The 25731-nt window shown below is 47.6% G+C and overlaps 1 protein-coding gene across 3 annotated transcripts in view; it reads left to right on the top strand.

Moving 5' to 3' along the window:
- Nucleotides 1–25731, top strand: part of ASCC2 (activating signal cointegrator 1 complex subunit 2) — a 1015237-nt gene that overhangs the window by 106629 nt on the left and 882877 nt on the right. For all 3 annotated transcript variants that reach the window (XM_069619287.1, XM_069619286.1, XM_069619285.1), the window contains exons 2-3: nt 12129–12229; nt 13961–14119. In XM_069619287.1, the coding sequence (XP_069475388.1) occupies nt 12149–12229; nt 13961–14119 (240 nt within the window). In that variant the 5' untranslated portion in view covers nt 12129–12148. The remainder of the gene's footprint in view (nt 1–12128; nt 12230–13960; nt 14120–25731) is intronic.

Genomic DNA, 25731 nt, shown 5'->3' with positions numbered 1-25731 from the left:
GATGATTGCAGAAATCGGCCAAGGCTGGAGTGAGGGTGTCAATGTGGTCCTTGATGGTTCTAGAGGAGCAGGGGAGCACCTGTTTGGCTGACACTTAGATCGGACTTGTCTAGAAACCTCGTCCAGTGTTGTCAGGGAGAAGGAGAGGCGGCCGGAAGGGAACCAAGAGGTAGGAGAAGGAGAGGAAGAGATCATCAAGGACCGGATGCCCTGAGTTTAGTGGTGAAGTGAGTAGCCAGAGCTGTGCAGAGTGCCTGCAAGGGAAGAGGAGAGGCGCAGACTGCAGCAGTATTGGCCAGTTCCTTGCAGATTTTGGCCGTGTTAGAGGCCGCAGAGACGCAGGATTGGATGTGGACTCTTACAGTCTGTATTGCCTTTGGAGCAGGAGGCAGGCCAGTTTGTTAGAGGATGTGCTTGAGGCCCTCCACTTCCGCTCAGCCACCCCGCACTTGGTTTCAGAGTGGCGAGGTCGGAGTAATACCAAGAGTTGTACTTGGAGGTTGGCTTCAGGGGGATTCTCATGACGGGGGCAAGGATGTCCAGAGTGTTGGAGATAGAAAGATGCAGGTTTGAGAGGGCTGTGTCAGAGTGCGAGTCAGCCGCAGGAGTAGGGGGAGCGGAGAAAGTAGTGGCAAAGGCATCCACTGACACGCACTTCATGGTCCGAATGACCGAGCAGGTAGGTGGCAGTGCTGAGGTGGGCTTTGTCTGAAGGACAGAGTTTCAGGTGAGAGGAAAGCGGAGCAGAAAGTGGTCAGTCCAAGAGAGGGGGGCGGTGAGAGGGGATGTATGAGGAGATGAGAACATTCAAGGTGTGTCCTGCAGAGTGTCTCGGACCTGAGGGTCGAAAGGAGAGGGTGAGCGAGAGCGGGAAGAGAGAGTGTTGCAGAGGTTGCGGAAGAGCCCAGAGGAAGGATTGGAAGCATCCAGGTGGATATTGAGGGCTCTGAGGAGAAGGTGAGAGGTAGAGAGGAGAAGTCGGCCCACTCGGAGAGGAGTAGGGCAACCTGTAGATGGTGGCCACATTTGGAGAGAGGCTGGGAGAGATTGTGAGCCTGCAGACCAGGCATTCAAACGAGGAGTAGGCCTGCGTAGGAATGACAGAAGCAGAGATCCACTCCGGAAAGATCAGAACTACTTCACCTTTGGAAAGAATTAACAGTAGGTTTCAGACATAGTACAGACCATTGGAGAAGAAATCCTATGCACTTAATGAGTGTCCGGGTCGGTTGGTTCTGGGCTCAGAGAGGATCTTGTAGCCATCGGCGAGGAGAGTGTCAAGACTCGGTGAGAGCGAGGATATCCAGGACAAGTTCTTCGAGGAGGTGGCAAATGTCAGAGGAGTGTTTGACAGCAGAGTGAGAGAGCGATGTGGAGCAGGTTGCCACATTTGAAAGACATCCGGGATGGGGAACATGCATGAGGTATACCCAGCTGAAGTAGTAGAGGGGCCCGAGAGTGGGCAGAGGTGGTAGCAGAAGGTGGCAGAGGAGCCAGAGAGGAGGAGAAAGTTACCAGAGAGGTGGCGGAGGAAGGGCGTGGCAGGGGAGCCTGAGAGGTGCTAGTAGGAGTAGCATGAGAAGGAAGGAAGTTGAGACACGGGAGATGCCTATCGAAAAGGAGGAGATTTGGCTGAGGGCCCTAGACCAAGGCAGTGCCATTCAGATAGACATTAATGATGGTCTTGGAGGAGTGGAAGGAGGTCAAGAGGACTAATGATGGTCTTGGAGGAGTGGAAGGAGGCCAAGAGGACCTCCCACCGTTGCCACCATTAATGGGAGAGGAAGCGATGGTAGAGAGGGCCAACAATACATGAGGAGACCATAGGTTTGGTGAGGGATCGACAAAGAGGATGTCGGTGAGAGTCTGTGGAGGAAGCACTGGTGTAGGTATCAGCGATAGGGAGGCCTGGGATGGAGACAAGGATGTCCCTCTTGAACTTCTTCCTTCCGGAGGTAGTGAGAGGGATAGGATAAGAAATAGTAGCAGTTCGAGAAGATGGGAGAAACAGAGAGCACCATAGTGGGTGCGAGGAATGTGGGGGCAGGGGAGCGAGAGGGAGAAACAGTGCCTAGCAGCGCAGGGAGCACAGAGGGAGTGGGGGTTACAAAAGGGAGCACACTAGGAGGGGTGGGCAGGTGACGCAGCATACAATGATACCCCAAGCAGGATACGGACCAGGAACGTGGGAGATCATTAATGGAACACAGTACAGTGTAAAACTGTAAACCCAAGTGGATGGGGACCTAGATCGTGGGAGAAAAGCTTGATGGAACACAGTACAATACAGTACAACAATCACAGTGGAAGGGGTCCTAGACCAGTGACACTACAGGAAACAAACTAGCGGCCAGAATAGGCGACATCGCAACCCTGTTCGGAGAAATTAAAAATCTGGGGGCTAACATAGGAGGCAAGATAGACAAAATCACACCAAGGCTGGACAACATGGAAGAAAGACTTGAAGGAGTGGAGAACAACCAAGCATCCATAGACACTCTAGAAGCACAACTCGACCAGAGGATGACTGAACTAGAACAACGAGAAGAAGACTTCAAGCTCAAGTTGAACGACTTGAAAAACTGAGAAAGACGGAACAACATATGGATTTTCGGAATTCCAGAATGGGAAGGAGAAACCGAAGCTGATCTGAGGAAAACACTTCTTGACATTATCAAGCACCTGGTCGCGGACGATGCTATTGATGAGCCCATAACAGAAAGAATCCACAGGCCCCCCAGGCGGACCAAGATCGGTTCTTGCCGGATTTTCATCGCTTCCAAGACAAGGCCAGGGTACTCGAGAAGGGCAGAAGGAGTGAGTCTATCACTTTAGGAGGCACTCAAATCTCAATATACCAAGACCTTTCCTCCTTGACGTTGGCCCTCAGGCGAATGTTTGGACCCCTCATGAAACGATTGAAGGAAAAGAATATCCGGTACAGGTGGGGCTACCCCTTCTCCCTCTCCTTTGAATACGAGGGAACCAAGATTAGACTGAGATCCAAACTAATCAGCCCCCGAGAGGAAGGCGAAAGTAATCAAGAGGAACCGAGATGGGAAGACTGAGAATGGCGCATCCAAAGCCCGAGGAGAAAACATGTGAAAGGTTCAAGGAAATACCGGCGAGGTAACCTCTTCCCCGGAGGGGGACAACTGAACAGTTACGAACTGGGTAAGATAGAACTTAACCCACTGTTGATAGAGTGATTGAAATAAGGTGTCAAACCAAGGACATCATTATGACCACAACACGAGTATTTGGGGGGGTGGGGCACTGGAAGGGCTCAATGGAGATTGAGATATCACATCAGGTCAAGGGGCGTGAAGTAACGGCCCCCACAGGTGGTTCGATGCAGGTCTCGTGCTACCAACTGGGCTCGATCGAACGGCATCAACTGGGAAGGGATGGGGGGTGGGGAGGGAGGGAGGGTAGGGCAGGGGTTGGGGTCGAAGCAGCACTTTTAGTAGTTCAAAACACTCAATACAGTGTGACATTCATGGTAGGAATGCGACCTCAGTCATGTAACAAAAGCTATTTCCTCATAAAAACAATCAATGGCATCGAACTTTGAAGCAGGGGGGGGATTCCCTGATGGTAGGGACACTTAATGTGAAAGGACTCAACTCGCCAACTAAGAGATCACTCGTGGCCAGAGAATTCTGAAGAGCCGAAATAGACATTCTCCTATTACAGGAGACAAAATACGCAAAGGGAGAGGAAAGGCAAATCCTTGGGAAACGTGCAGGGATGGAGTTCTGGGGATCTGGACCACTGAGAAGGGGAGGTGTGGGAATCCTCGTCAGAAAGGGTATAGATTTTGTGGAGACCAAGACATTGTCCGACGTAGAAGGACGAGCCCTGTTGGTAACGGGAAGCATAGGCAAAGTGAATGTGACGATCGCAACACTTTACTCGCCCAACACAGGACAAACTGGAGAAGGAATATCCCCATCCGTATCTTGTTCCTTGGAAAATCGACCCCACTCCAACTTCCCTTCTCTCATATAAGACCCGAGTAAAGGAATACAAAACGGCGCTTCTGGCTGCTAAGAATAATTTTCATAATTCACGTTTCGCTAATGCACTTTGGATGCTAGGGACATTTTTATAATTCAGAGAAAACAGGAAATAACCCCTCCGCCAGAAGACCAACTAGAGATTAGAGACTCTACCTGGTGCCAGTGTATACAAGACAGTGTGCAAGTTAAACTGCTGGGAATAAGAACAGGGATGCTAGAAAGAAAGAAACTATTACCTGCTAAGGTACCAATTCAACAGCAAAGATCCACGTACATTGAGGGCACAGTAGCCTAATTTAATTTTCTTCCAATCACAGAGGAATCCATTCAAGACATTATTGAAAAATTAAAACCTTCTAGCTGCAAAGAGGACTCCTGCGCGGCACTGATTATAAAAACCTGTCCCTCACTGCTTTTTAAAGCTATATGTACATTTATCAACACATCCTTAAGAGAAGGTAAGGCCCCAGACGACCTGAAGCAAACAATGGTAACACCCATCCTCAAAAAAGCAGGTTTGGATAGGGATAACCCTTTGAACTACCGTCCAGTTTCCAACACACCTTTCTTATTAACAATTCTGGATAAGGTGGCGTATATACAGATCTCAGAACATCTTAATACATTTCCCATTTTGAATGCACACCAATCCGGCTTAAGGCGCAGCTTTGGAACAGAGACCTCACATCTTGATCTTAAGTCAAAACTCTTAGATCGTTTGGATAAAAGTTCTCTTTCTATTTTAGTATCTCTTGACCGGTCTGCGGCTTTCGACTTGATCGACCACCTTGTATTGAAATACAGACTATCGGAGATTGCTAACTTTTCACCTCTTGCGGTATCATGGACAATGGGCCTCATTCCGACCCAGGCGGTAAGGGGTTTACGGCAGCGTAAACAGCGCCGACCCTTACCGCCTGATTCCGAGGTCCCTTAGCGCCATGGAGGATTTAACACCTGCTTTTAGCAGGTGTTAAAATCCATGGCGCTAAGGGACCTTGTTGTTAATTACGCCACCGTAATTTACGGTGGCGTAATTAACGCCTTCCCCACTCCCATTATGCCCTATGGGGCAAAAATGGGAATGGGGAAGGGTAAATGGGGATTGGGGACTTACCGCCCCGCCAACCTCGGAATGGGGCGGTAAGTCCGCCAACCACCATGGCGTAAACGGGGTTTACGCCATGGTGGTAAAGGTACGACCCAGGCGGTAACTTACCGCCTGGGTCAGAATGAGGCCCAATGTCTTTCTTGGAGGACAGACACAGCAGAGTCTGCTCAGATATTGCAGAAGCTTCCTCTAATCCAGTTCATTTTGGGGTTCCACAGGGTGCGAGTACTTCCCCTAATATATATAGGGGGTCATTCCGAGGTTGGAGGTAAGGGATTACCGGCGCCTGTAAGGGCACCGATGGCGGTAATCCCTTACCTCCGTATTCCGAGTTCCCTTTGCGGGTCCCTCTTTACCTCCTGCTTTTAGCAGGAGTAAATTACGGGACCCGCAAAGTGACCTTGGAGTAATTTACGGTGCCATAATTACCTCCTTCCCCATTCCCATTGAGCCCTATGGGGGCAGAAATGGGGATGGGGAAGGGCTATGGTGAATGGGGATTTACCGGTCCATCCAACCTTGGAATGGACCGGTAATTACTCCATTCACCATGCCGGTATTCCATGGAGTAAATAGCTCCATGGTTGCCAACCATGGAGCTATTTACTCCATGGTGTAGTCCTAACTCGGAATGAGGGCCTTAATCTGTTTATGGTACCGTTCTTCGCCAAATTAGAGGCAGAGGGGATTATATTCTCTAATTACGCGGATGACACGCAATGTGTCGTCCCGCTCTCCGGTTGCCATCGACGAGAAGCAGCAAAGTTAAACAGAGTCTTTAACTTAATTGAAACCTGGATGCTCAATAACAACATAGCGCTAAATAAAAGCAAAACGGAACTTATGATTATAGGAAGTCCTGCCACCCTCAGCAAGCTTGATGGCAAATATCATCAATCCTTCAGGCTGGGATCTGACCATATTATTCCTGTACCAAAACTTAAAATTCTAGGAGTGACATTATACCAGTTGTTGTCCATGACAAACCATGTCACTAGCGTAATCTCGGCCTCAGCATATTACATCAAAATGCTTCATCACCTCAGACCGCTCATCTCACAGGCAAACTCAGAAACAATTGCCAGAGTCATAATTGAGGCAAAAATAGATTATGGTTAGTAGGTCTGAAAAAAGGAGACACCCAAAGATGACAGATAATGCAGAATAGGGTGGTTAGAGTGGTTTTGGGGATGACCCGAAGAGACCATGGGGGTCATTCCGAGGTTGGAGGTAAGGGATTACCGGCGCCTGTAAGGGCACCAATGGCGGTAATCCCTTACCTCCGTATTCCGAGTTCCCTTTGCGGGTCCCTCTTTACCTCCTGCTTTTAGCAGGAGTAAATTACGGGACCCGCAAAGTGACCTTGGAGTAAATTACGGCACCGTAATATACGGTGCCGTAATTACCTCCTTCCCCATTCCCATTGAGCCCTATGGGGGCAGAAATGGGGATGGGGAAGGGCTATGGTGAATGGGGAATTACCGGTCCATCCAACCTTGGAATGGACCGGTAATTACTCCATTCACCATGCCGGTATTCCATGGAGTAAATAGCTCCATGGTTGCCAACCATGGAGCTATTTACTCCATGGTGTAGTCCTAACTCGGAATGAGGGCCCATGTAACAGAGGCTAGGCGATCACTTAATTGGCTTCCTGTGGAAGCACATATTAAGTATAGGATCCTGACAATTACCTTCAAATACAGACAGGGCATCATGCCATCCTATCTGCATAATGTCATTAATGAAAACATTTGTGGCAGAGAGTTGAGATCATCTGGGGAGTATCTTCTTATAATCCCCAGGAGTAGAAAGAACTTCAAAGGCTGAGAAAGCAGCCTTTCACTTCGCTGCCCCAAAACTCTGAAACCAACTTCCTCTCTCAGTAAGACTACAAAGCTCATTGCAGACTTTTAAGAAAGATCTGAAAACATTCCTCTTTGCCTAAACGTATTGACCCCTCAGCTAAAAACCCCTATGGAGAGAGCATCCCGGCAGATGCTACACTCTGGTTCTTAACCTGTTTGTCTCTATGTTATGCGCCTTTATGCCCAAAGGTCCACAGTGCGCTATATAAACGTTGTAAAGTAAAGTCTCATCCACTTCATGAGTGAATTATGCTGTTTACGCTTTGCCAAGTTGTATACTGAAAAGGTCTTGGAGACTTTGGAATGACCATACTTAATAAGGCCCATACTTCTTGCCTTAGTCAGGATCCATATTTTTTCTGAGTATTAATGAAATCTGATCAGGACCGAACGTGTTCCTCTAGAAACAATCTTGAACAAATGAAGGCTTATTTTTTTTTTTTATTATTATTTGGTTAAAAAAAGAAACAATTTAAAATACAATTTTGAAATAAAAAGAAACACTAAAAAAAGAGAAGGCTTATTTCCTCACCTTGCTTATCTAATTCTGAGCTTCTGACATCAATTTGAGTTTCCAATATATCCACTGATGAATGGTTTTCTTCAAGGCCTTGGAGTCTTTCCTCCATACCCCCAATTTTGTTGTCCATCTCGTTCCGTCTAGTCTCTATACTGTACTGGTTTGCTCTTATTTCTTCGCTCTGCGGTCTTTCAGTTTGGGGGGCTGGGGTGCCATCATTCCCAGCCTCTCTGTATTTGCCCCACCATCATGCTCATGTCTGCCCTTCTCAATTGCTGGAGTGCCCCCTTCTAGCTCATCCAGCGTTATACTTGAGGATTCTTGAGGCTGTCTGCTGCAGTCTCTCTACCTTCTTTCTAACTCTTGGGCCCACCAGAGATTGAGGGCCCTATTCCCACCCCCACTCACCCCTTCCCTTATGGGGGGTGAATTTTTCCTTTTGAGGTCTGTTGGTTTCTTCTTTGCCCTTCCTGAACACTAGACTAGTTTCTCAGGAGACAGCATGTGGCCCTACTAAGACCTGAGACACTCTGGTTCTTCCCTGCGATGCCCAGGTTGGAGCCAGGGCTTCTCCTTTCAGCACAACAACAGTTTCAGAAATTACCCCTTAGCCTTCTGGGCCTCTATTTCTCTCCCCTCTGTTTCATCCTTTGTTCAGTGGGGGTCGACTTTTCATCAATATAAGGTTCAGTGCCCTTTCAATAATGGTTGTCTCCAATCGCAGTTTAGGTTTATGTGGGGCAGCCTGCTCCTCGATGTCAAAGTGCGCTCGTTCCCTCACCCGGGCTCCTCGGGCACTATAGCCACCCTGCTTTCTTACCGCGAGGCCTGAGTGAGCGCCACGTGTGTCAGCAATTTGGCAGTGAGTCGTGTTGGTAATCGAGGTCTGGGTTCTCACTTTTATGGTGGATCTGAACCACCCTCAGCAGGGGAATCAGTCAGACTGACAGTGGCATACCAGCGAAGCCTCCACACACCCACTGCGTTGCTCCACACCTCACCTCACCATGTGCAAGGACCTAATGCACACTCACTGGAACTCTGCTCCCCTGAACGATCCCGTCCCTGTGGTACCTTCCCTGCCTGTTCTGGGTACAGCTGGCTGTGCTCCAATCTGCTGCCAGCTACCTTTTTTCATTTGCGGGTGCTGGAAAGGTGGAATTATGCCATTCTCTCCAGTGGAAGGGATGAGATTGCTGCCATCTTGCACATGCACCCTGGTGGCCACCCTGGTACACCCTTATTTTAAAACATGGAGAGGGGTGTAGAAGCAGACAGGGACTTAAGAACTGGGAGTGACATGATACAAAGAAGGTTGTTGCAGGGGTTAGTTTCTCTGCTCCCCCTGGAAGTATGCAAATCAAAGAGGCATTAAGGAGGGGGTAATGGGAAGGGTGTCTCTAATGATGGAAAGCAATGTGATTAATTTAAACGAACGAAGGGAAACCTTTACTCCACCCAACCTTTCAGACACTAAACGTTTGGTCGTGGATATTTAAAGGGGGGGGAAAGGACAACCTTTCATAAAAGCCTTCAGCAGTCTTCTGTCCAATGGCCAGATTTCCTGGCTAAGGGCACACTGGGCTATAGTTCGCCATGAGCCTTGCTAAATGACCACTGTAAATCAGGTGGCTTGAGGTGCTAGGTAGGAGGTGCCTATGGCATGATCAAAGGGCATTCCATGTGCAAAGTGGCCAGGTGTCTGGGGGAAGGCAGAAGGCCATGCCCAGTGACATCATTGACGCTCTGTGAGTATCCTGGTGTATGGTTGTAGTCCATACTTTGGCCATAGTGCCCTCTGGACATAGTTGTAGGCCTGCCCAATGGACATTAGCAAAATGACCACTGGGCATGACCAGAGGTAAGCCCAGTGTAAACAATGGGTGTCTAGGATTGCAGAGTACACCTCGGACAGGTCACACCTAGTGTACAAATTGAGCCTGTTGGGTGATCCGGGCATGGCTAGTGGATTCACTGGGTGGTTTAGAGGTTCTCGGCTTGTGCAATGTGGCAATTTGGTTTAGCCACTGGCTATGCCCAGTGTGCACTGTAGGTATGATTGAATATGTAATTTAAAAAATCTCTGGAAAAACCGTTTTCCACAGCATGTTATGGTTATATATTTAATAAAGAGACTTTAAAATTACAGTGATGTTATAGTTGCACTGCAAACCAACAAATCCCCAAAAAGGACCAGTCATTGTCCCTAACGTTAAGGTAGCTCAGCCACTACCAGGCACTCTGAACTTAAGGCTGTTTTGGGTGCAGATAGTTTTGGCAGGTGTGAGAAACCTAAGGGTATTCTCCCTCCTATTCCCCATGGATCCTTTGCACAGGTGGCCAGGGAAAGGCAAAGGCTATTGGATACTGACCTTGGGGGTGGACAAGCGAGGGAGGATTACCTGGGTGGAGGAAGGTGGATGCCCTTGGGAGAGACATGGTATCCCCCCCTCCCTTTCCTAACACGGACTTACCCTCCCTTTCCTCAGCCTTCATGGGCCATTTCCATTCATGTCTCATCTTACCCTGTAAGTACCCACCAGATACTGAGAAGAGGAAGAAGCATCTAGGAGTAATACACACTTCTTATTACAAACACCACTCTAGTACTAGGACGATGAAGAGGGGTATGAAGGTATCCAATACTGAAGGTCAGGCAGGTCCCCTTAATTGGGTTAAGTGTGGTCAGGCAAGACACACCAACAACTGAGGCCCCTTAATAGGGGTTGGGTGTATGAAAGGGTAAGGCCCAAACATGCAAGAGAAAGAGAACAAGGATGAGATCCAGGAGAACTGCCGTGGTGGGAAGAGACTTTGGAGTCTGTATGGCCAGCATCGATCCTGGAGGACCCGCAGTTGGTGGGTGCAGGACCAGGAGCCATTGAACTGGAAGGCGGGCAGCTGAGCTACCAAATTGGAGAGACACTCTGCCGTGCCGAGACCCGGAGGCAGTTTTAGCTGCAAACGCAGCTGGGAGCAGGGGAGACGCAATGCATGTCTACTATGAAGTAGGAGGCTGAGAAGTGCTATTTGAATAAGATCATTGCATATTGAACACTGAACAAACATTTGATTTTGCACTGTGTGGAAAACGAAAAGCATATGGAATATTGAACAATCATTTAAGTATTCTAACAATCAGTATGAGAAAAGCCCATAAGTCTGTGGTAAAAGAAAAGACTGATGCAAAAGAGTGTTACATTACCCAAAGTGTATACAAGTGTGAGGTCAAAAGCCTGAGGCAGAAGAGCCTGAAAAGGGGCCAAACAAGGTTAAAGGAACTCATGGCTGTGTGACCTGTAATGGGTGGCCCGTGTGGTTGGACAACTGCTCCTAGACCAGGAGGCCCTAAATGATAATACGCAAAGGACATTGGAAATGATTCATAAAGAACTGTCAAACAACTTGTCAAGCTCAAAAGTGAGTCAAGTGGACCTATTGTTTTCTTCTACTGAACATTGAGCGGATGAAAGCAGTAGAAGTGCTGCAGTGAAATCTTGGGGCAGGGAACCCTGAGAATTGAAAGAACTAAAACGCTGTCTTGGGGAAGGGAACCTCAAGACCTCCTTTTTTTCTAAACTATATTGGGCCTCATTACACGGAAGGTGGTGATCCAGGGTGCTATTAGCACCCTGGACCATGCCGGTAAATTACCGGCACCGCCTTGGCGGAAAGGGGATTTACCGCCCCATTCCAAGGTCGGTGGGGCGGTAAATCCTCCTTCCGTCATTGCCCTTCCCCATTCCCATTTTTGCCCCATAGGGCTCTATGGGAATGGGGAAGGCGCTAATTACGGCACCGCAATTTTGCGCTGCCGTAATTAGCTCCGAGGTCCCTTAGCGGGTTGGTTTTTAACGCCTGCAAAAAGCAGGCGTTAGAGCACCAACCCGCAAAGGGACCTCGTAGTACGGCGGTAAGGGTTAACGGTTACCGTTGCCATTAACGGTGACCGTTAACCCTTACCGCCGTCCGTGTAATGAGGCCCATTGTATTGAACTTGGGTAAGGAATCCCAGAAGAACAGCCGGGACTTTATTTTGAACACTATTTTGTTGGCTAAAACCCCACACTACGTTTTCTTCCAGATGCGAGGATAAGCATAGGTTTCGACAGAGACAGACTTTGGTTTTGGATTTACAAGAAACAGACTTCCCTTAGTTTTCTTTAAGCAGGAGCGATCCCTACCTTAGTTATAGGGCAAGTTAGACCTTAAACGATCTTGACATTTGAAATAAAACTTTTTTTGAAACTTGAAATCTGTGAAACTTGAAGTTGTCTGTCTCATCTCTTGATACCATGCCTTTCTCACACATGCAACATGTTTTATCTATGCCTCTAATTTGGATAACATGCTTAATTAAGAGCATAATCTTGAAGTATCATTGTGATGTACAGCGCAGTCTGCTCCCCTTTTCTCCATTACATTTAAGCAGTGACCTGTTTTTTTAATTTTATTATTTTATTGGATGCTCTTGCTGCTTTTGAAAAACACAAGGATATTTGTCTTGTAACTGTGTCACTGGTTTGTGCAGACACTGCGTTGCTAACATACCACGGACTGCATGGGTGCAGCTCATTCTTTTGATTTAACAATCTTTTCTATTTCAGAGGGTTCCAAGCATTGCAAGATGCCTGCACTGCCTTTAGATGAACTGCAGGTATCAGAGACGGATCCGACAACAGGGAAACTGCACAGCTTTCCTGCCCTGGTGAGACTTGGTATTTTAGACCATGTTAGAGCATGGTCACGCTTGATGCCTTGTGACAATTTAACTCGTAGCACGTGCACACGCCACTCTGAGCTGTAACATACATTAATGGGTTCCAGAAATAAACATTCTACTTGTTTGACAAGTTTCCAAAATCCATCTGATTAACCCATAAACAAATGCTGTGCCCTTATTGTTATATCTCAGAGTGGCATGTGTGTGTGTATTCAAATTATTTATTTTAATTCTTGGTTACGCTGCACCTCGCCCGTAGGCCTCCAGGCGCACAAATCCCAGCTTTTATTTTATTTTCAGATTAATGTGCCTCATTGGGTATGTCGTGATGCTCTCCGGTGTCTAGTTCAATGTGGTTAGGTACTTCGCTCCTGCCTCCTGAACGTGGCAATGTTCTTAATCTGTCTCCCTATTTGTGTGGGAGTTAAATGTTTTCTTATTCTCTGTCTGCCTGGTAAAATGCTTGCTCAGGCCTTGTTACATTCACTGTTAGATGTATCCCTGATCTCGGGTCTTCAGTAGTTTCAGGAGGTCTCTCCTAGACCTTGGGTTGCTCAGGGTTTCCCAGCAGGGCCATCTTGACCCTAGGGTCAATATTCATAACAGGCCCCTCTTTGGGATTCAGGCTTCACAACAGGTCTATCTTGGACCCTGGGGATTCAGGATCAACAACTGGTCAGTCCCTCTTGGACATTAGCTTTATGGGTATTTCTCTGCTGTACTCCCTCCATTCAGGGTCCTTTTCATGCAGCCCCCGTTCTCTTACCCTCCTGCCATGGGTGTCGGTCCTTCACTGGGGATTGCTTCTGAAAAATCTTTGGCTTTCCAATTCAACGCCCAGGTACTTGAGGGGCTTTAAGGCCCTTCTGCCAGGGTGGCTTTCCCTCTCCTTCCAGCCTCCAACTGCCTTCCTCCAGGCAGCAGCCCTGCCAGTCTTTTGTCTCCAGCAGACTTCCATTTTATCAAGTGGGCATCAGCAGATATATCTGCTTCGTCTGGTCCCAACTGAATTTATTTTCTATGCCCTTAATTGTCTTTGCCTCTTTTACCCATAAGGCAGTGGAGTGTTCTCTAAGGCTGATTTTGACTGGTTGTTCCATCTGTGCTCTTTTATTCTTTCCTGGGATTGGCTCTTAACCTTATGAATCTTAATACCTCTTATTATTGGTTGAGGACAGTGATTGGCTTCTTTTTTTTTTGTGACATCTGTTTATTAGATTCTTCAACACATTACAGGCGTAGTTTAACTTTGTTCCCATATAAAGTTTTTGGAAACTGAAGGTCTGTGGCTGAGTGGCCGGCTGGCTTACTCTGGGAAGAAAGTTGCCAACTCTCTCTAGGACAACTGGTGTATTACAGTCCTGGGCTCTACGCGTGAGGCAAGCATGCCCCAAATGTGGGGCTGCTGTGCAATGTTGTCCACCATAGCAGAATACAGTGACACAAGCTTAAGAAATGGAATTGAGAACCCTCTGTGAGGGGGGGACCAGGCTCCCATTACGCCATCCCCACTCACCCTTTGGACCCGCATTAGGTAGTTCCACCAACAGGGCTTTTGGTGGGTTGTCTTGAGTTAGGATTACTGTGGGGTGCATTTGGAGTTGGGCCACTGCATGGGCTGGTTTGGGGTCAGTGGACTTCATGGGCTGCTTTGGTGTAACTGTATGTGTGTCATTGTGTTGCTCATTGCTAATTCCTTCTTTTCTATTTACATAGCACCCAATCAGAACAGCAGAGCGCTTTTTTGTTCTGTACAGAACTCCACCCAAGGCCAACATTCCTGCTCTGGTGGAAGAGTTCCTGGAACGTGCCCAGTTCATTGCTCAGGATCTGGACTGGCTGCTTGCATTGCCACACGACAAGTTCTGGTGCCAGGTATGTTTTATTTTAATAGTTGTATGGAGCAGTCCTATGCTCTGCCTGCTTATGTTGCACAGTGTTTGTATGAACCATATGGAAAGCTAGTCTTGCTGGATGAGCCATTCAAAGGCACAGGCTTATGTTGTATAAATGAACCGCACTACCGGTGCATACTGGTAGTAACATAGTGAAAGGATGGATGCACGTGTTTGATACACACATTGTTACCAGGAAGTAACAGTTAAAACTAGCTGAATCTACTTTGGTGTTATCACATGGGCAAAAATGAGAATTGTTGGGGTAAGTTCTTCATTGTTTGCTTCACTAGAGATCTTATATTGTTAGAACTTTGCACTCTTTCCTATTCATGTTGTTTATCTCGTCATGTGTAGTTTATTGTACAACAATGCTATCCTAACCTTTCATGAATTCCCTTTTACTGAACTTCATATCACAATGAAGATCAGGTAGTAAAGAGACAGGGTCCTGGTTAGTATCGGTAGGTACGGATAGAGTTCGAGTTAGGCTCATATTGGGCATTAGTGATGCATTAACATTCAGTTAAGGCTATAAGGCTAGCTGTAATCTAAGACTACCATGCTAAAAATAATTACCAAACCAAGGACCACATTAGAAATATTTTCCACTGACCTACTGCCATACCTCGCTGCCAAAATGCTTGCCAATATATACATATATTTTGCAGCGATCACCATGATGGAAGAGAACGGAGAAATTAAACTCCAAATATAAATATCTGCTGCTTACCAGATATATTAAATCATTGGCCCTCATACACAAAGCAAGGGCTAACCTTGCCCCAGCATACCTTACAAACCAACTTACACCCCTCACCTCCTCAAGACCACTCAGGGTAGCACAAACTAATACCATGACCATACCGCGATTCAAACTTCATAACTCAGGTGGCGCTAGCTTACCTGTTCAAGCTTCCAAATTATGGAACACTATCCCCGCGCCCTTGCGTGCAGAATCCTCATTCAACCTGTTCAAACATAACACGAGGTGTTGGCTCCACAATTTGGACTCCTTGACAGCCTATCCTCCGGATCCTAGCACGCTAGACTGATGCCGGCACACCATGTAATTTAATGTATATTTGTACGCACTTGCAATACTATGTTTGTACCTTCTGTAACTGTAACGTAACTACTGTTGACTGCTTTTTATTGTAACTGTAACCAGATCTAACTTATGCGCCCATATGCCCCCGGGCCATGCTGCGCTTTACAAATAAATAAAATGAAATTAAATGAAATACCAGCTTTGCGGGACAGCAGGGGCAGGTGCAGTGCCGAAGAGACCCAAGCACAGCCGAGTCAAGGCTGAGCCACCCAACAAGGGGGAGAGGGTGACGCTGGAGAAACCTGGGGACCTATGCGATGTTCAGCGAAATAGTTTACGGCCACCCAAAAGCATCAGAAGAGACCCGCATTCACAAGCTGAGCCCCTAGACCACCAAAGAATGTTGGGACAGGCCAGGCCACCCTGGGAGAACTTGCCTTACTAGGGGACCACGAAACGCGAACTTGATCATTGCTCGTAATGGACTGCCATTACTTTTGCTATGCGGCGAGCCCTCTCGAAGCAACGCTTAGCCCCCTATTCAATATGTTTTTCAAATGTAACACCTTCAGGGCAAGGCTTATCCCACTTCTCAAACATGGGGTCTGGCATGGATTCACATGCTCATGAATATTCCCCCGTCGTCAGGCGGGAATCCTCGGTAAAGAAAAATCAGTATCAGTTTTGTTTCTGATCTGTCTTTCGTAGTAGTAACCAATCACTGATCTCTGCGTCATACTGACCACAGCCAATGACTGCCATCTCCCTAAGCCCGGCCTCTGGCAGCCATCTTCAGATTTTTACTGCACGTTCAAGTGTTGGGATCCTCGTGCTATTGCTCTCGAGCTTTAGTGCGTTTTCGCGCTTTTTCATAGGAAAATTCTCTCTTTTTTTTGGTCAAAAGAGCCTCAAGCTCCACCGTTTCTTTATCCGATCAACAGGGACCCGTGTCGGATTCTTCTACGCCCCTCAAGGGTGAAGATTTCGTCGAGCCACACTTTTGGAGGACTCCAGAAGTTTCTCAGGCCCATCTCGGACATGGCCCAGGAGAAGGGAAGCTCGATGCCCGGAAAGCTGTTCAGGGTCTGCCCTGGATGCCAGCTTCAGAATGTCTTTAAGGAGGACGAACACTCCCTTTGCCTCTACTGCCTGCATGAGGACAAGACGCACGTGGAGAAGGACTGTGCGTTTTGCGGCAATATGTCGGAGCGGACCATGAAGTACCGCCATCTGCGTCTCGCCAACTGGCTGGAAGGGAAGAGCCCGTCGGGCGAGAAAAAGAAGAAGTCCGAGCGGTCTTCTAAGACCTATGAGGGCGCCCCGGCGACGGGTGCCCAACAGAAGGCCAAGCGCCGCGAGTCCGCTGGCACCGGGAGCGCCGAACGGTCGGGCTCTACGGTTGCCAGGCAGGGGGCATCCTCCCCAGCGCCATCAACCAAGAGCCAACGCTCTGGCTCGGGTAAGAGGAAGGCCGAGCACCCGGCAAAGCTCCTGGAGAGACCCCGGTCGAGCTCGAAGGCCCCATCAACCGGCTCATCAACCAGCTCAAGAGGTCACGGTGCAGGATGATCCTCGTCGCACCTGCGTGGCCGAGGCAGATATGGTTCCCGGACCTTCTGGACTTGTCAGCGTCCCCGCCAATCAAGCTGCCAGTGGACACGGATCTTCTCTCCAGGAAAGGAGGCGCCATCCTCCATCACGACCCGAAGTCGCTGAACTTGCAGGCCTGGCTCCTGCAGCGTTAGAGTTTGGAGGTTACGACATACCGGCCAACTGCAGAGAGGTTCTTGCAAAGGCCAGGGTGTCCCCAACTCTTAAATGCTACGGACACAAATGGAAGAGGTTCTCTGTCTGGTGCTACACACAGAAGATTAACCCTCTACGGATTACGGCTCCTCAAGTACTGCCGTACCTACTGACGCTGGCCAAGGCTGGACTGGCGCACGCTTCCATCAAGATTCATCTTGCTGCGATCTCCCGATACACCACAACCACGGGACGGACGTCTTTGTGGTCTCGTCGTCTGGTGAAAGAATTCATGAAGGGACTGTTCAGATCGTTCCCGCCGGTGAAGGCTCCGGTCCCGGCGTGGGAGCTCAACGTGGTGCTGACCAAGCTCATGGGACCTCCGTTCGAGCCTCTGCACTCAGCCCCGTTGAAGTTCTTGTCGTGGAAAACAGCGTTTCTTGTGGCCATCACCTCCGCACGACAGGTGGGAGAGATCCGGGCCCTTTCCTGCAAGCCCCCGTACTTGACTTTTCACGACACAAGGGTAGTGCTCAGGACGCACCCCTCCTTCATGCCCAAGGTGCCGTCGGACTTCCACCTCAACGAACGCTTGGTGTTGCCTGTTTTCTTCCCGTCGCCTTTGTCGCCGGCTGAAAGGACTTTGCACTCGCTGGATGTGGCTAGAGCGCTGAAGTTCTACGTGGACCGCACGAAGAGTTTTCGGAAGACGTCACAACTTTTTGTGAACTTTGGACCTGTCAATCAGGGTAAGGCTCTCTCAAAGGCTTCCATTTCCAGATGGCTCTCCGGCTGTATCATGTACTGTCATCGGTCGGCAAACCGACCGCTGCCCAGCCGTCCAAGAGCCCATTCCACCAGAGCGATTGCAGCTACCATGGCGTTCCTATCTGGTGTGCCCCTGCTGGACATCTGCAGGGCTGCTACGTGGAGGTCGACGCACACCTTCACGAAATTCTACTGCGTCGACCGGGATTCCAGGGAGGAGTCCAGGGTCGGCCAAGCAGTGCTGCGCAACCTTTTCGCCTAAGGTGAGCCTGGTGAGAAGGTAAGAGATGCTTAATGTTGAGTTGTTGTATTGCTTAATGTTGAGCCTGTTGCCACCTCCCGTGGTTGTACATGTGTGTACTGCTGTGTATTCTTTTATTCATGAGCATGTGAATCCATGCCAGACCCCATGCTGGAGAAGGAACAAGTTACTTACCTGTAACTGTTGTTCTCCAGCATGGGTCTGGCATGGATTCATATGCAAACCCTCCCGCCTACCCCTCTGCGGCTCTTCACTTGGTCATACTGCCACTTCACGTGCCACCAAATCTGAAGATGGCTGCCAGAGGCGGGGCTTAGAGAGATGGCAGTCATTGACTGTGGTCAGTATGACGCAGAGATCAGTGATTGGTTACTACTACGAAAGACAGATCAGAAACGAAACTGATACTGATTTTTCTTTACCCATGATTCCCAGCCTGACGACGGGGAATATTCATGAGCATGTGAATCCATGCCAGACCCATGCTGGCGAACAACAGTTACAGGTAAGTAACTTGTTCCTTGTAAAGTCTTGCCCTGGCACATACACCCTTCCAGAAGGGGAATATGGAACGGGATTGGCTAGAGAAAGCTGGCGAGTTAGGGCAGTGGGAGGGAAATTTAATCGGGGGTAGGAAACAGGAAGTGTGTGTTATCCGGGTGAGATCAGCAGTGGAGGTGGACCACGAGACGACCCGCAGGAAGGAAGGCAGGCGCGGCAGAGTGTGCAAGCGTTTACTGGAGAAAGGTGAGGTATTGGCTTAGTAAGTGCAAGGGTACTGCAGAGTGTGTGTATGTTTGTGTGGCAGGTGGATACAGGTTAGTGTAAGGTGTGAATGTGAATTGAATGATACTGGATGAAAGTTGTTTGTGTAGTGGAAGGAGGGGGTGTAGTAAGAGAAGTAGTGGGAGTGGTGGTGGTTCTGGTAGTAGTAGTAGGAGGAGGAGGTTGTGGGGGGGAGTAATGGTAGTGGGGAGAAGGACAGGAGTGAGGAGAGGTTGGCTGTGTAGGGAGAAGGGGGTCACAGGGAGGAGGAGGAGGAGCTGTTGTAGTAGTAGGGGGGGAAAGAAGATGGAGTAGTAGTAGTGGGGTAGGAGGAAGAGGAGTAGTAGAGGGGAGACTAGTAGTGGGAGCAGAAGGTGAAGGAGAAGAGTTAACATCAAAGGGTGCAGGAAGGTAGAAGGGCATAAGGTTATTGGGGAGGAGACGTCGCCAAGTGGAGGCAGAGTAGAAGGGCAAGGTGAGTGAGCGTGACTGGTCTTAGGCGGATCCATCAAAGTAAGTGCAGGCACTATTCCCAACTCCCTACGGAACACAAAGCCTACATTCAGGAAAATCAGCTCAGAATAAGACCAGAGATTAGACAGCAGGGGTTACCAATGAGTAGTCCTAACTAGGGTTTACGGATGCCTGGGCTAGGGTGGGCATCCCAAGGGAGACGAGATAGAGGGACGGCTCTAGTGCCACTCCCCAACCCGTTATCAGCCTTGACGCTATATTGAAAAAACTACTACTATTTCACTGAACCATCTGACAATTCCCTACTGTAAACTGCTGGGGGAAAAAAATGAAAATACTTAACTTTCCCAAAGTTTGACATTATTGTGCCATCTGTGACACTGGCCACAATGTTGTAAGTCCGGTCTTTCTTGTTCACTGCAAAGCCAAAATGTGATGGCTGGAAGGTTTTGAATCAAATCAATCGGAGCCACAGGCACAGCTCTGGGCAACCATCCAGATCCTAGTTTTTCAGCCTTTTAAGCCATTGCTAAAGGTGAAAGACCATATCCAAATCAGACTTGGTCCCACCCCAAAAGGGGCAGACCAGACCCAATTGCTACTTCACATCCCTTCTGCACGAGACCACTAGTATCCCCAGACATATTTCACCCTCATTGGGTGTCGTCAATGAGCAGTAGCTTGCGTTTCTAGGTTTACTGTCCTTTTCTTCCTCAAGGCATGTGGAGGAAATAGCCATTTATGGTTATTACCTTTGCAGGCTCTGGGCAGAGCCTGGGAAGTAGCCTTCGGGTTTGTGTGGAACTGGCTTAGGCTGGCTAAGGAACTGCATACATCATCAATGCACCGCTCACACCTGTGAGGTCATGATTGTACCTGAGATGGCTGTCCATGATTGAACATCCACCTATAGTTTTAAATGTTGCAGGTCTCTCATTCACGATTTTGTGCATCAGGAGATGGTCTGGAGCCTTTATTTTATACTACCACTGGAGCCAACATTCTGAAGCATGGGAGACTGTAGAAGGACGCTGAAAGACTGCTACTTTGATAACAGTTGTCCAATCCATCTACTGCAAGGTGAAGCTCTGCTTTTTCATTGACATGGGAGAACTTTCGTGGTGTCTTCCTCCTTTGAACTGGTGGGCCTAAACGTTTCTCCTTCCTGCGTCACTAAGGTTTTCACCCAGGAGCTGTGGAGAGTTGTTGGCACATAGCTGGCGCACATCATTAGAAGTGGGGCCTCCTAGGATTACTGGGACATTCTGCTGCTGCTTTCTGCAGAGAATGGGAGAATTGCTGAAGCCCGGGTCCTTCCATCCTTTGTCTTTATACCTGCAGGCTTTGTGATAGAATACCCTAAAAGAGGGCAGAGCAGCCTGACCTTTTTAAATTTTGAGTAACAAAATGATGCACGTAGCTCTGTCTCTGAAAATTAGGTCTCCGATCCTTTCTTTCAAAAATGTTCAATGCCAAGAAGCATAGGGCACACCTGTGTACCTCTGCTAAGCCTGTCTATTGACACTCAGCAGCTGCCTTGTGGTTTGACAATGTGGCAGCCACAAGGTGACCTGGATTCCTGCCAGTGGATGTTGGTACCAAAGGTCCTGCAGCCAGGATCTGCTTTTGACTATGGGTAGTCTTGCATGTAACCTAAATCCTATAATTGTGTGCTCCAAAACATGGTAGCAGGTGAACAACGTAAATATAATCCATGTTTAGTTATGACATGGTCTCTGGGACTCCACAATTACACTGGTAAAAACCATACCATTTGGGCTCTGCCCAGCAAACACCTTTCTTTTCTCTATTAAAAGATTGTCAGCGCCAAGGCAGTGACGAACTGCCTCCACAGGAGCCGGGAGAGATCCAGTGGTTCAAAGGACAGACTCTGCCAGACCAAATCAATTTGCACCTTAGTGGCAATTAATAGATGGGTTCTTTGATGTAGGTAGACTGGGGAACGGGTGAATAGAGCAGCTCCTGAGAGAAGACTTACCAGTAAGAGAAGGGTTCAACCATCTTTAGAATTCCTAGGGCTCCAAAACATCTTGCAAGGAAAGCACTCTCGGTTTGACCTCACCATGCAGATGATGATGAAACAGAATCCAGGATTTGGATCCCTTACAGAGGATTAGAAAACCAATCTCCTGTAGACGATTGCCCTTATTAAGGGGATGAGCCCACCCCATGAGTTAAGTCATGTTTGGATATCTGAAGGGGTTACATCTGCGCCAAAGCACTCTGCCTTAGAGGTGAAGATAAAGGTCCCAAGAAGCAACAGAGACCCTACCGTTACTCTTACCTCAGGAACATTTGGGATGATCAGCTGGCTGGACAAGGCCTCCTGCAGCTGAGACCAGTGTGATCCAGGAGCCTGCTTAATGTATGTGACCGAACCATGCAAGTGCTTTCTAAGACCTTCCTGACTTGGAATTGCAGAATAATTTTACCCCTGCAGACCCTAGACTGTGTACCCACAACAACCAGAAGTTTAGAACAAGCTATGTGCAATGTTCGCCCACTTCGATCTGGCTTGAATGCCTTGAGTTGCTTTTCGTGCGGCGGCAAGCCAACAGAACAGCCTTTGTCCCTTGTTTATGATCAGTCACAATGCAGGATTAACTCAATGGAAGCCATTGACTTGACCCTCTCTACTTGACCTGCTGAAAGCAGTCACATTGACCCGTGTTAATAATGACTACCCCTTTTGCAGCACACTCAAACTGTAGAAAAGCGCCTAGAAGCCTGTCTTGACACTGTTGAGCCACAAAAACTAAAGTTATTTGAAGTGGGTAGGTCACGTTGACCTGCCTTTAAGGGCCCTACTGACTATTAAGACCCCATTCTCTACCTTTTAAAGACCTCTTTAGTGAGTGGGCCATGCTGCTGCAATTGCCTGTGCACCCCTGCTTCAGAGCCAGAATGCCCCCTTTCTTTGCAAAGTCTGCATATAATGTATCGTCTTTTGCGGTTAGATTATAGTGTTTGACTAGTAGGTTTGTACTGTCAATTAAAGTATCCTATTTTTCTAAAACCTATGTTGGACATTTGGTATTTTGGTCCTAGAACTCTACTGATGTTTGGCCTGCTTCTGTGCTTGGCCAGATCACTCCCGAAGAGTATAACCTGCCCTTGGTCCCATGACACCTTAAAGGGGAGAAGGAGTTTTGTCTGTGGCATCCTTATGTTCCTCCCAACGTCATGTGATTGGAAGCAGAGGCCTCTGCTATAAAGATTCAATAAACCTAAAACGAGCAAAACAAAAGACAAATTGAACAGAACAGGTAAAGTACATAAATTCACATAGAGTGTAGCAACATATCTCCCTTATTTAAACTTCAAAGCTTTATAACTCGGGGAAATGAACCTTTGGTATTTAATGTAGGAGGGGCTGTATATGCAGTGGAATTAATTGTACGCGACTGAACACAAGCTTGGGAAGCTAATCCAAACCAATCCCTCACTCAAGGTTCCACAGTACAACATGTGCCAGTCTTGACAATGCCAATAAGCACTTCAATAAGCCCAGAGCTTGCAACCATGTGGGACAACGATAGTCTTTGTTGTTCTTAACATAGTTCAAGAAGAAACTCAATTTCATTAAAAAAAAAGTAATTACATTGTCCTGCATAATGGAAGTTATCTTGTTGCTTATCAATCAAGTGTGACCACCAGTCATCTAGGGTGGGTGATCTTGCTGATTTTCAAACAGCAAACTTTGATTTTTGCAACTAAAGGTATGGCCCTCAGAAAAGGTCTCTCAGAATGGTTAGCCCGAATATGGTGCTTCTCGTTTACTCCCAGAAGACTGTCCTCCAATGGTAATGCAGAGTTAGTCATTAGATTAATTAGATGATTTACTTCTGACCAATAACTGAACAGTTTGGGACAGTGCCACCTGTGCTTCCAGCCAGCACAAACCACTGTCCCCTACGGCTATGTGCCTCATCCTGTGGGGGTGCAGGTAATGTAGGAAGCCTTTCTCTGCCTATTGAACACTAGGAGTGGCCTTTTGCATCCCTCTCCAGATACCGCTCCATTTGTTCTTGGAAAACAGTGTCTCTAGATTTTTGTACCAAGATGGAATGTAAGATGGCAGTGCCTCATTAAGTTTGAAACTCGGGCAAGCGTTCCCATGGGAGATCAGACTAGAGGAATCATGAGCAGGGGGGTTAAGGTATTTTTCTTAAATGCTTTCAGGGGTCTGGTGGCAGCTATGTTATTATGCTTCTGTTGTGCCCAGTGACTCGGCTGCCAATAATTGAAGCGCTCCTTTTAGTCTGTCCCAAAAGTGTTCTTGCGTGAATCAAAGGTCCTCATTTTTCCCTGTTTGAACATGTGACAGATACTTGCAGCCACCAGCTCTCCATTTAGAGAGTAATTCCATTATAGTCTGGATAGAAATTTGTGTTAACGTGGATGGGTGTGGTCGGGGGTGGGGTAGACGGACAAGCCCAGTGTAACAGCTATGCTATCCCATACCAGCAAGGTCGAATTGTTGTGTTTTACTTTGTACATGCCATGGGTAAGGCTCTCACGCTAACAAGACAAGTAAATGAGACTGCCTCTGCGGCGGCCTACACTTCAGAACCTATAAATGCCTGCAGACCCTGCCTTTCTTCAGACAGCTGCATTACCTTGGCTAGGGCCCTCATACTATCTAGACTTGACTATTATAATGCCCTGTTTGTTGGAACAAATAGCCGTAACCTATAAAAACTCCAGGTACTACAAAACGATGCCCTGAGAGTGGCTCTTAACATCCCGGAGTCAAACCACATTACAGCCGCAAGACTTAACGCCCACTGGCTCCCGGTGCAGGATAGTATTGTCTTCAAATCATTATCACTAACACACAAGTGTCTCTTGAACGTAGCTTCAAAATATCTAACTAACAAATTTACAAAACACCAAACTAATAGTCCTACCCTGTCCACACATGCTCCCTTCCTAACTATACCCAGATTCAAACTACAAAAAAGGAGGTAACAGTTTCCCAGTACAAGCTGCGAAACTCTGGAACTCCATGACCCTGACTTTAAGAGCGGAACCGTCCTATTTGACATTTAGAAAAAACTTGTCTCTTTGTACAGGAGCGGTAACACATTTTCGCTCCTCTGCTTACCAAGGCAACCGCACTGTCATGTAATGTCCATCATACTATGTATCTCTTTGTACCCCACTGTATTGTAATGTCTCACTCATCTGTAACTAATTCGTAGTTCAAGAATGTATTGTAATGTCTCTCCCTATTGCAACTAACTATCTCAAGAATGTGCCCAGATACCCTTGGGTTAGTTGCGCTTTATAAATAAATAGGGGCCTATCTCCCAGATGGAACCAAGCCATATATCTGAGGGGTCGACTTGTTACTTCCTCTTCTAGGAGTTTCCAGCTTTTGTTTGAGTGTGGATTGACTCATTCCTACAGTATTTCTTAATATTCAGTACTGTGGGACCACCTTTATAGTGCTGAAGAGACCCTATGCAATATGTTTTGCCATACAAATGCTGTTGGATTATGTTGTTTTGTTAAGGGGATCAGAAATCAATACTGAAACTGGATCAAATGGTGTAGGTACTCTTTGAAGAAAGAAGCATGGCAAAAGATGCCTAAGGTTCTGAATTCAGGAGACTCCAGAAGGATATGGCAAGCGCTGGGGATGGTTGGGGGGGTAATGTCCTTGATATCATTAATCCTGTGAGTGAGGCACAGTGGATTCAACACGTAGAAACCACTCCGACGCAGCATACTAACTCATAAGTTAAAAATTGGCATGAGGGCTGCTTTGAGATTAACCAGGAATATATTGTGGGTCAAATCAACTCAAAGCATCGAAAATCCCTGGCTCAGATGCATTAGCCGCTATAGTCTTGAAACATGCCCCAGATCTTTTAGCAAGAATTCTAGAAATATTAAAGAAAGTAATGAATGCAGGCAAGCCTCTGGACTCATGGCTGACGTCAATTTTAATTTATGTCTTCAAGAAAGGTAACCAGGCACTCCCAAGAACTACTGCTTGCTAGCTATGCTCGAAAACTCGGGGAAGCTGTTTGCTGCCTTTGTCTTGGACCGCCTACAAGAGTGGGTAGAATTCAATACAATTCTGGTTAGGTTTCAGACGAGAGTCCGACCAGGCTCCTCTACAAAACGCAATCTTAGAGCAACGGATCTGTTGACTAATAACACACGACTTAAGGGTGGTCATGGTTTATACATGTTATTTGTGGAATTTAAGTCTGCATTTGACTTAGTTCGCAGGGAGAGAGACTGGTCAAAACTGGAAACTCTTGGATGTCCCCCTGTCCTGATAAACTTAGTGAAACTTCTTTACACTAACTAGTCCTCAGGTCAGATTAGACAATAATAGTACTTTATCACGCACAATAGTGAACTCCAGAGGTGTCAAACCAGGATGCACAGTAGCTTCCATCCCCTTTAAGATATGTCAGGAACTCACCGCAGAGCTCCCGAGTCCTGCCGCCATGCTCCCTTGTGGGGAGAGTACCTTGGCCCTCATTGC

This window comes from Ambystoma mexicanum, chromosome 10 (assembly GCF_040938575.1).
Source record: "Ambystoma mexicanum isolate Mex_15411 chromosome 10, UKY_AmexF1_1, whole genome shotgun sequence".
Classification (NCBI taxonomy): Eukaryota; Metazoa; Chordata; class Amphibia; order Caudata; family Ambystomatidae; genus Ambystoma; species Ambystoma mexicanum.
Note: the sequence above shows the minus strand (reverse complement) of the source record. Positions and strands in the feature narration are given on the sequence as shown.